The sequence below is a fragment of the Tachysurus fulvidraco genome, chromosome 11, assembly GCF_022655615.1.
Source record: "Tachysurus fulvidraco isolate hzauxx_2018 chromosome 11, HZAU_PFXX_2.0, whole genome shotgun sequence".
In the NCBI taxonomy this organism is placed as follows: Eukaryota; Metazoa; Chordata; class Actinopteri; order Siluriformes; family Bagridae; genus Tachysurus; species Tachysurus fulvidraco.
This window is the reverse complement of record NC_062528.1, coordinates 18,246,088-18,258,329: the sequence shown is the minus strand read 5'-3', so window position 1 is coordinate 18,258,329 and position 12,242 is coordinate 18,246,088. Positions and strand designations below refer to the sequence as shown.

Genomic DNA, 12,242 nt, shown 5'->3' with positions numbered 1-12,242 from the left:
TGTTTCTGTCATCATCTGTCGTTTTCCTTGGCATGACCTGTTAGCTGTCTGTCGCTCAGTATACCAATGGTTTCTTTGTTTTCCAGAACGTTCACAATCCAAATTTTGTATTGGCTACACCCAATGTTTGCGTAATGCCCCTGACTGGTTTCCCTCTTTTTTTCAGCTTCAGAATGACTTGCTTTCCTCTCAAAGACAGCATGACTTGTCACTAAAGCACTAGGCTTCATATATTAAAGAGAAAAAAAAATAACAATTGCAAGATTCACAGAGGATGATTATCTGTCTGCAGCCTAAAATACCAGATGTGTGACACTCAATACTTTCCAGTCTTGGGTAATCTCGCTCAATCAAACAAAAGAAAAAAAGCTCTTTTGACTTTACATCTTCACCCACAGGAGGTGTTCTGCCAGCTCCCCCTCATAGAATGCTTTCTTTTTTCCCCTGTGTTCAAATAGGCACATCATAACTACCCTTCGGTTTCGCAGCTCAACGAAATGTGCTTCAAAAATAATTGCCATCCCCTTAGAGAAAATTACCTAGCCTAAATCCATGTAAAAATGTCTTTCAATTAAAAAATAAAAATAAAAAGATAGACAGATAGATAGATAGATAGATAGATAGATAGATAGATAGATAGATAGATAGATAGATAAATAAATAAATAATTTAAATCCTTTCATTCATTCATTTTCTACCGCTTATCCGAACTTCTCGGGTCACGGGGAGCCTGTGCCTATCTCAGGCGTCATCGGGCATCGAGGCAGGATACACCCTGGACGGAGTGCCAACCCATCACAGGGCACACACACACTCTCATTCACTCACACACACACACACACACAACGGACAATTTTAAAGAGATGCCAATCAACCTACCATGCATGTCTTTGGACCGGGGGAGGAAACCGGAGTACCCGGAGGAAACCCCCGAGGCACGAGGAGAACATGCAAACTCCACACACACAAGGCGGAGGTAGGAAATAATAATAATAATAATAATAATAATAATAATAATAATAATAATAATAATAATAATAATAATAATAATAACAAAAACATATATAATAAAAATAATAATATAAGAAAATAAATTATTATAAATACATAATATATATTTGTTATAGAAATATATATATAGAATATATAGAAATTTGTTGTGGTGTATAAACAATAAAAAATGTCCCCAATTTAGAGAAGTAGTCAGAAGTCAATATTAAACACATACTGTCTTGCAATTTTTATTTCCTTTTTTTTAATTATGATTTCAATTGTTCCAACTGATGCTACAGTGATTTGAACAGTAAAATCACCGGCATCAAACCAGAGGGTAAAACACCCTGACAGCACTGAGCTAATCAGGATATGTCTGATGCCTGGAATAAAGTGGGACTGTTTGCTTTGGCAGGTAGACAGGAATCAAAACTTTTTGCATTGGGAAAGAAAAAAAAACAACTTGTGCATATGAGGCTGCTGAGGGAAGCAGCACCGAGTCACCATGATCACATGAAGGTGAGTTGTTGCAGCAGGTTTGAGACAAATCCGGACAAAATTTGCTGACAAAAAAAAAATGCAAAATGAACTCCTGTTGCTGTGAGAGCTCTATTATACAAACTATAATGATTTCTTATTGAGAAAAAAAGAAACTCAAAAAAAAAAAAGAAAAGAAAAAGAAATTCATTTTAACTTAACACTTCTGCAGACCTCGGGTCAATCTGACTCGGCTGGATAGTTTAACGTGACATAACGTCGGTTTCCTTCCACATATTTGCCTGGAATTTTCCAGGATTGTTCCAAATTATGAACTTTGCAAGTAAAAATAATTTTGTCTATTTTTGTTGAACTTGACCCGGCCACATTTAGTGGGGCAAGAGGTCATAGTTTTGCCGTTTTCAGCACAATGAACATACATGTACATACAGACACAAAAATGCACACATAAAATGTCCACTAACACACACACACACACACGCATTGAGCATTGCATTGATTTATAAGCATTTAAGTCAATTTGGTCTGGAAAAAACAGGTTTTATTATTTGCTGACATTAAAAATGGTCAAAAAAGTTTCAAAACAATCTCCTGGCTTTGGAATATTCCAGCCTGTAATTGTGTCTCTAAAGTGCAAATAATTAAATTTTTTTTTTACTAGAAAATGAGGCATTTTTGAATATTAATGAGTTTTATTATACCAAATATTACAGATTTTTTTTTGCAAAATATATGTTAATATATTGGAAACAAGTTAGACTAAAAAGGTGGAAAAAAAGTCTATCATATATACTTAATTTTTTATAAGCAGTCAAAACAGACAAGGTCAACTTGACTCGCGCTTCTGATTTTCATAGGAATGCAGACGAGATCTGCAGAAGGGTTTATTATTCATGTTCGTGTCCGACTGAAATCCTATTGCAGTATATAACAATAGAGTCGATCAGTTCAGCTTTTTTTACTCAACAGTCCCCCCCCCTCTCTCTAAAGAAGGACAGGTAAAATGTCATATGCGACTAATCCAATCCTACTTTAGCACAAACTGCTGATATGTTGATGCTGGATATGACAGAACGGTGTCAAAACACACAGAGCATGTCAGCTTGATGTGTATGAATCTGAATAGCTACGAACTGAAATGAGTGCCCATGTTGAACCCTGAACACTGCTGAAAGCTCCAACAATGGGCATGTGAGCATCAGAACTGGATTACAGGGCAACAGAAGAGATAGTGTAGCACCAGAATGCTGGGCAGTTGAAGAAAAAAAAAAAAATCAGATCTTCGATTTTCCCGTTTTAGTGAATGAGTGCATATTTCAGTCTATTCTGAACACATAAATGTATGAAAATACTTACATAAAGATAGAGAAGAGGGAACAAAGATATCAAGGCAGATAACTCCCTGATATGAAATAAAATAAAATAATATACACATTTATATACAGAAAACTATTTAAATAGAAGCCAAATTTAACATAAAATTAAATATAAATGGATTAAAATGAGAAAAATTTTGAGTGTTAAATGAGTAAACAGATGTAGGAATAAATTAGTACAGAGAAATATTAGTCGGAATTGCCTTTACGTAATATGGGAACTGGATCAAGGTCGATCGATCGATCTATCTATCTATCTATCTATCTATCTATCTATCTATCTATCTATCTATCTATCTATCTATCTATCTATCTATCTATCTATCTATCTATCTCTCTCTCTCTCTCTCTCTCTCTATCTATCTATCTACAGTATCTCTCTCTCTCTCTCTCTCTGTCTGTCTGTCTGTTTGTTTATTTATTTTAGATCTGTCATAAAAATCATAATTGTGGATTGCTGATTTGTTTCACGGAGAACAAAGAACTTGTAAATCACCGTAAATGAACGAATCAGGGATGTTTACTACCGGCTGACTGACTTCAACTCCTGTAAATGTTTTATTATTATTTTTTTTAATAGAGCTTCTTTTATTTCCGCTAATCAGGAGCGACACTTTAACTCCTGTAAACGTATTCTTTTCTTAAATGGACACTGAAGTAGAGCCCTGCGCGGGACTGTTTTTATAAACCCACACCTGCCTGCTCCCGCTGAATTTCAAGCTGCGTGTTCCACTCCCGCCCGCACCCGCAATGTTTGTGTCCACTCCCGCCCACTCCCGCAGATTTTTTCTTGAGAGCTTGTGAAAATTTTGATTGTATACAAATGATCAGACTAATTATTAGTTCAGGCTAATGTCCAGAATAACAGAAATAAACATGATTGCATTTAAATTAGATAAATTAATACTAATGCTAATACTAATCTTCTTCTCAACATCATGTGTTGACTCCATTCTTATTATTGGGCTACACACCAAATCCCACCGGGTCCCACGGATCTCCCGCTAAATTTTCTGACCGCCCACTCCTGCCCGGGCCAATGGTGAAACCGCCCGCTCCTGCGAGATTTGCGTTGGGTGCCCAATCCCACAGGAGCCCAATCCCAATGCTGCCCTCTACACTGAAGCATTATTTTTACACACTGTTATGCACCGACATTGTCCAACATTTAGAAAACAATGTCTACAGGAGCATTTCTGATGAACACCAAAAAGTTTTTGTGAAGTTATTTTTAAGTGTTTTAAAATCCTAACCTCTTTAAAAGTGTTCACTTAACACACACAGTAAATCCTCGAAGGCGCTAACTGTCATCAAAAGGAGACAATTTCCCTTCGGTTCATTTCATCCCTGAGATGTTAATCACTTTAGGAGAAGAATATATTCAGAAGGTTATCCTCTTCAAAGTAATAGGACATGTTCAGCATGTTCTTAATAACAGGATGTAGCAATTTCTGTTCCTACTGTTAAAGCCAAGCCTTCATTAGTAATTCTTTACTGAGTGTAAAAGTGCACCTCCGCTCAAGAACGAATGTTGTGCAATTTCATAAAGCAGGACTGGAGATGAATGTGAAGAAAATGTCTACAGAATCACAATAGCCTTGAGTTTCAGGATTTCAGGATTTTGCACAAGATGAAACCGGAATGTTCTACCTTTAATGACCTTGTAATGTCATGTCACATGTCTTAAAACAAGCCACAAGAGATACAAAAGACAAAAGACTTTGTTCACGTGAATATATTTTTCAGATTGTGTCCTGGTGTCACAGGATTGTAATGATTTTTCTCAGTCGTGTTGAAGAGTGAGAATTATAACGCAGCCCTACAGAGACAAAAAATAATGCAATTAAGAAAATGAAACGTCAGCTTTTGACACTGTGGGACCACTGAATTGTCTGTCTGTCTGTCTGTCTGTCTGTCTGTCTGTCTGTCTGTCTGTCTATCTATCTATCTATCTATCTATCTATCTATCTATCTATCTATCTATCTATCTATCTATCTATCTATCTATCTATCTATCTTTTTCCATCTCTCTCTCTTGTGCTATCTATCTATAGCTACCTCTTTCATACACAAATAGATAGAAGAATAGAATAAAAACAGAATAGAGATTATTTTCCAAAAATAACTTTTATGTAAAAGTCTTTCTCTTGAGAGAGTCTTCTTATTGAATACTTTAAATTCTAATAGCTTTGCATTGCATGTTTCATATGTGCAAGAATATCAGCAATTAAATGACGTGGACTGATTATGATATCTTTTTTATTTACACTATTCACCTCCAGTGCCATCAAATTGTCATCAAATTAAAATCCATCCATCCATCCATCCATCCATCCATCCATCCATCCATCCATCCATCCATCCATCCATCCATCCATCCATCCATCTATCAATCCATTTGCCTATCTGTCCATCTGTCCTTTCACCCACACACCCACCCACCCATCCATCCATCCTTCTATCCATCCATTTGCCTGTCTGTCCATCTGTCCATCCACCCATCCATCCATCCATCCATCCATGCATCCATCCATCTATTCGTCTGTCTGTCCGTCCTTCCATTGATCAATCAAACCATCCCCCTTCAATCTGTCTATCCAACCATTTATCCATCCATCCATCCATCCATCCATCCATCCATCCATCCATCCATCCATCCATCCATTAATCTATTTGCCTGTCCATCCATCCATCCATCCATCCATCCATCCATCCATCTATCTGCCTGTCTCCAATTCGTCATTCCATCCATCCATCCATCCATCCCTAACCATCCATTTGATTTGTATAAAAATGACTTAAATTTAAGTCGTTCTGGACAAAGGCGTTAAGCAAATGGTAAAAATCTAAAAATCTTCTTGTTTTAATATTACAATGATGCATATGATGCAGTAGTGGATCAGGTGTTAAATAATAAAATAGATTATTATTATTATTATTATTATTATTATTATTATTATTATTATTATTCATAGTTCACTGAAAGCTTTCAAGAAAAGAAATCTATTCAAGCTCGCAGCCTCTAACTTATTTATTTTTACATTCATTCAATTATACTTTTCTGTTTCTTACACTTAATTTAACAAAATTAAGCAATTAAAATTAATTAGTATTAAAAAAAATTTAAGGCCAAGCTAACATGCAACACCATCAAGAAAACCTTTTACTGTTGTATTATGTATCCAGAAGTGTATTCGTTGATTGTGTTTCAACCCAAAATACCCCACCCATCCCTGACCCCAACCCCCACCTCCACCACACCATATGTGGCACAGTACTGATTATGTTTTTTATGAAGTTGTGGACTAAGGATGTAGTAAATGTACATACTGTGGTGCTAGGTATAAATGCACAAACAAAAAAGGTACTGAGTGTGTTTTACTGGATGTTGTGTTTACCTACACACAGTGGTGAGTGTGTGTTAACAGTAGTGGCACAGCGCTGAGCTTGAGGCGAATGCTCCGGCAACGCACACAGTTCAGGAACGGCTGTTAGACGAGGCCCTTTACCTTCATCCCAGATATACAGCGCCACCTAGAACATTAACACACACACACACACACACACACACACACACACACACACACACACACACACACACACACACACACACACACACACATTAACTATACACCATGCATCCGCCTTACAGCATAGTAGTGAGCAGTAAATGGCTAAAAGCTACAGTGTTTAAACATTAGACCCCAATCTGTTTTTGTTTCATTTTTAATTTTATTATGTCATCATTTCATGCCTACTTCCTCAGCTTTAAAAAAAACAAAAAATAAAAAAAAAAGAACAAAAAAAAAAAAAACATGAAACATACATGTAATTTAATTTAGTGACCGTGAAGTCAGCACTCTGGAGGATCAGACAAATAATCATACAATTGATCACTTTTGCTGTTTATTTTTCTCATCTGTCAGATACAAGGTAATTAACTGATCCAGTGCATTTAACACATAATATGAATCATAATTTACTGCCTTTTGGTTAGTTTCTTCTAGTCATGACTATGAGAATATTCAGAAACAAAACATTGTGCACCTCATTTCACGGGCGAGAGAAAAATAATGAAATAACGTTATTTGGTGATAGAAATACAGGATGTGTCACTTGGTGAGAAGAGGAGACACATTTATTTGACCAGAGCTATGTTCTGAAGAGAATTGTCTGTTCAGGATGAACTAGCTGAAAATTCAACACACGTTGGATGTCAGTGAACGCCTGGTGAACTACATGACAGACATAAATAGGCCAAAAACAAAATTTAAAAAACTGTGAAAGACACCAATGTCACAGTTGCTCGAGCTCAGAACAGTCCTTGTCCACAGACATGTCTTTTTTTTTTATTTAATTATACCCAGTTCTTAAAGATCGACCAAGCCTTAAGCCTATTTTTTTCCTCACTGTTGTGAAACTGCAAGACAAGCCTTTGTTTAAAGTGATAAATAAGTGCTGTATTTGTTCAATCATGGTCATTGATGGTGCAGTAGTTCAGCTCCAGTGGTTAAGGCTCTAGATTGTTGATCATAAATTCAGGCAAACTGCCGCTGCGGGGCCTGTGAGCAAGGTTCTTAACCTGTTCTGCTCCAGGGGTGCTGTAAAATTTCAGAAGCTGGGATATGCAAAAAAAAAAAAAAAAAAAAAAAAAAAAAAAAAAAAAAACAAAAGACTTTCACTGTGCTGATGTATATGTGGCAAAAATAAAGGCTTCTTCTTCTAAATACAAAAATAAATAAAAACATAAACGAGGGTTTAGGAATGTATACTGTGAGACTATGAAGAGCTGGGATTAATTATTCTGATCAGTTTAAGACATGCTTGAAATGCATATATCTTGTCTAAACTTTGACACAGCAGTCTATCCTAACAGTCTAATAGAAGAACCAGGGCTCAGTGTTCAGCATCATCCCTGGAGCAGAGAGGCTTAAGGACCTTACTTAAGTGCTCGATATTGGGATTATAAGTGTGTAACATCACTGTTTCACAACAGAAGCAAATCATGTTTAATGCACGAAAACAAAGCGTGCTAGAGTAACTCAATCCATTCACAAGGAACCGATGTACGCTTTGGAATTAAATAACTTCTATGAGATATGGGAAGATCTTTGAGACCTTCTGTGTTACATCAGATGAGTGAAGAAATGTCTTGAAGATTCACTGAGCCATTACAATACGTCAACTACTTAAATAACTTCAAATACGCAAATCCTAATGGCTACATTAATAACTTCCAAACAGCACTTATATTCTAGACATATTCTAACACCTTACTTTCACACTATTGGTTGGAACTAATGGAATCGCCTTCAGACAGTTCAGGACGTTTCATATACCTTCATAGGCAAGAAAATATGACTTTCATAGTAGAAAAAAGTCAGACCCTGTGTAGCAAAAGTAAGACTACCGACACCAGCAGAGCCGATCGGCCCTATACGCTCACTACGCAAGTTGCATAGGGCCCCGCAAATTACGCAATGCCCCGCCTCCCCCTGCCTCATTTTACAGCACGTGTTAATGTTTACTGTGTAGATGACAGCATGAAACGGAGCTATCCATCTGGCCATGAAAAGAGAAAAAAGAAACAAAATGAGTGTGAAATGCGAGAACAGCAATCAGGTAAACTTTTGTTCTCTTCAAGTTTGATGTCAGCAAGAGCAAATAACAGTAAAGTTAATGTGATTCCGTATCTAGTCTCTATCTGACTAACTAAATTAGCTGTGCAGTGCTGACAGTGCATTCAATTGCTAATATTCAACTCAAAATTCTATTTAAAATATTCCATTCAATAAAGGTTTGTTTATACCTCATTCAATTCTGTATTGTTTTACTCTTTGACCGAGAGATGGAGCAAACTTTTTTAAAAGGAGGGAGGTTTGTTGTGGGAGCAGTGGGGTGTGAAGTGTGGCAAATGGTTTACATGGCTCACGGGTCAGGTAGGAGGGCCCCTTAGCAGAATTTTGCTTAGGGCCCCAGGGAGGTCAGGATCGGCTCTGGACACCAGAGATATGGAAGAAAGGGAAAAAAGGCTTAGATAGAGGTATTATTAAGGTGATTTAATTTAAGGGAGAAAGGACTAAAGATGTGCAGTGATAAGGAGAAGAAAAAAAAAACTTTCAGGAGACATATTCAGCTCGGAAGGTGTAAGAAAGGAGTGAGTGAAGAGAGAGATGGGAAGAGAGACAGAGTGGCATTGACGATCTGAAAAGGTCCTTGACTCTGCAGCATGACTATTTCAAATTGGAGAGCTGCCCACATGGAAGCCGTACAAAAAAGAACATGAGAGATCAGAGTGATTGCAAGTACAGAAAAATGATCAGCAGTCGGCAAGAAGGATTTAAAGGTGAAAATAAAAAATAAAATTAATGATCTTCATGATTAAAGTCATAATAAAAAAATGTCTGCAAAATCAATACAACAGTTAATCTCACCTCATGTTTGAGATCTATGGTGAAGTCTGACTTCAGAGGCTGTTCTTGTACCTTATTGGACAGCCTGAAATGAAAAATGTGAGTCCATTAGTTTTTCGAGCACCTAATTAAGCATACATCTGGAATTAATCAATTACACCATATGTTGTGAGCTGTAGATTAATTGACAACTCATTATACTTATCATTTTAATTTGTGATTTTTTTCCTTTGTTTTTTTGACACTGATAAAAAAAAAAGTCACTGCACTGAAAGCCTGGGAGCATTTAATATAGAGTGACATTACTAATCCCAAAACTCCAGGGCTTTCATTTATCAAGGTGTGCAAAGATCAATATCTACATGAAGGAAATTACCCTTTAATTAATGTCCTGGCTGTAACCGGCAACCGACAATGATAAACCCCGCATATTATAAAGTGAAGTGCTTGTGCTAATTTACATAAACACCCCCAATTTGTCAACACCCCCAACAGCCTTGTAGTGGCACTGTGTTGTTGACTGAACATCTAAGAAGATTAATTTGACTGTTAATTACATATAAAATTGATATAATAAGAATTAAAACACTTTCAACAGTGGTTTGTTTAAAAGAAATAAATGCAAAAATATTTCTCTATGCAGTTGCTAATTTGGTCCACTTACATTAGAAAAATTATATTTACTTATTTAATTTTACATTTATGGTATTTGACAGGCATCTTAAACCAGGAAGACACAATCAGACAGTTAAGATTTTAAGGGCCTTGCTCAAGGGCCCAGCAGTGGCAACTTGGCAGTGGTGGGATTTGTACTTTTGACCTTCCGCTGAACAGTACAATGGCTGAACCACTGAGCAATCACTGAGATATGAGCAAAAGAAACACACATCATTTGTGCCATTGTTTGGCTCATAGTTGGTAAGGGAAAGTTTCCAATTTCTGGACACGTTTCCAAAGAGCTCAACTAAAACTGCACTAAGCAAACACAATCAGCAGTAATCAGCTCATTGCTCTCATCTCACACACATATTTTGCCTGTGTCACCAGTGTGAATACTTCAGTCAGTAATGACTCTGCCGATGATGCTGACATGACTGTCAATAACCGTGTTAAGGGCTTCTCATAATCAGTTTACTCACATTTACACTTCTCTGTCACTAGAGGTTTCTGAATACGCCTCGTCAAGAGTGTGTGTAAATAGATTTCTGTTGGGACCACTTTGTCAAATGAGAATTATTAGATGATATGCATACAGTTAGTGTTGGCGGTATGGTTCTGTTCTAGGCAAGAATCCAAGTGCCCGTCCATGCGCGTGCATGGACAGAGCGGGGAGAGAAGCAACTAGAAAATAGATTGGACCTCCCGTATAACAGAACCATTAGTCAAGCATAGTATTAGATATGCTTGCTTACGAGTTTTTGGAAAATAATAAATGAATAAATGGATAAATAAATAAATAAATAATTAGAGAGAGAGGGAGAGAGAGAAAAATAAGTGGAGATTTATGATGTAAACTGGTACAACGAACACAGGTTCCGGCATGGTGGAGTCGGGGTAATATGGATGCCGTAACTGAATTATTGCACGTTGTGGACAGCTGATTAAGAGCTGATGCACACTTGACGATGTGGCCTGCCAGAACTAATGCGATGCTTGATGCACATCCTCACATACAAGAAAATCACAAGATGGACTATTGTAATTCTCTGTATTTATTGTAATTGTATCTATTGTATAAAATCTCCTTGTGACTGAGAGAACAAATTATAAACGCAAAGGGGACAGAGCATTCTCGCATGTTGGTCCTTTATTATGGAATGACCTTCCACACTCCGTCAGATCGGCAAAGTCGCTGGGTGTGTTTAAGGTCTTGTTAAAAACCCATTTATTAGAGGTAGCATGGGGGGCAGTCTGAGGGGGCTTGGCCTTTTGGGTTTTAGCTAGTGATAGGATAGCATTCTGTTATTTTAATGTCTGCTTGTTTTTTTTTCTTATACTGTATTGTGGTTGTATGCAACTCTTAAATTAAGTGTTTTATATGACTGTCTGTGAAGCACCTTGGTCAACGGCAATTGTATAATGTGTGCTATATAAATAATAAAAAAAAAAGAAAAAAGAAAGAAAAATCACATTCTGTGTGTATGCAAAGGTTATGCACAAAACTATGTGTATGAACGATGAATAAAAGAGATTTAGATGAGAATTAGCCTCCAGAAAAGCCTTCAGCACCATGGACAGCAACTTACAAGACAATTGCTAAAAAAGGACAACATAAAGCAATTATTAATCAGAATGATCACCAAATACTTTACCATATACAATCCATTCATGCTGAATTTCACAACCCTGCTGAACACATTTTAGCTTTAGCTCTAATACACCACTTTTAGACAGTTAATTAGCTCATTAGTCTTAGTCTTAATCTGGTATAAGGTTGGTCTCATTGGTTGGATTCCATGGACCTCCTGGAAACATTATTTTTTTCAAAATGTCTGAAGATCCCCCAGGAGAAACTGGAAACTATGGTGGGACACAGAAATGTTCTTCTCTGTTGAGAGATTTCAAATGTGGTTTGGATCATTCGATTGATCAGTCATTCATGTGTGCATTCAATCATCACCTTTGACCACTTTGGGTGGCAATTAATCCAAACTTTATAAACAGAATACTGGGCTGGTGGTGAACATACACTAATGTCATTAAAACTGAATCATAATACTTTCTAAAAAGAACAAAATGCTCCCTAGTAGGAATCAAATGCAGTCTAGAAGGAAGTGATTAATGAGGCAAGAGGGAAAGGCAATCATGTTGATTTGATATTCCTTACACTTGATACAGATAGCTAACCTCTGCTCAATTCTCTGTTGAGTGCTTTTACAAATGATGTCTTTCTCAACACCCTGGACAGTCTTTCATCTCCGGGAACACAAGCTTATATAACTGGTACTTGGCATGTCCACAT

At 36.9% G+C, this 12,242-nt stretch overlaps 1 protein-coding gene across 2 annotated transcripts in view; it reads right to left on the bottom strand.

Moving 5' to 3' along the window:
• b3glcta (beta 3-glucosyltransferase a) overlaps window positions 1-12,242 on the bottom strand; it is a 150,466-nt gene that overhangs the window by 41,405 nt on the left and 96,819 nt on the right. For both annotated transcript variants that reach the window (XM_047820503.1, XM_027157204.2), the window contains exons 8-9: window positions 9,302-9,365; window positions 6,270-6,401 (exon numbers count right to left, since the gene is read on the bottom strand). In XM_047820503.1, the coding sequence (XP_047676459.1) occupies window positions 6,270-6,401; window positions 9,302-9,365 (196 nt within the window). The remainder of the gene's footprint in view (window positions 1-6,269; window positions 6,402-9,301; window positions 9,366-12,242) is intronic.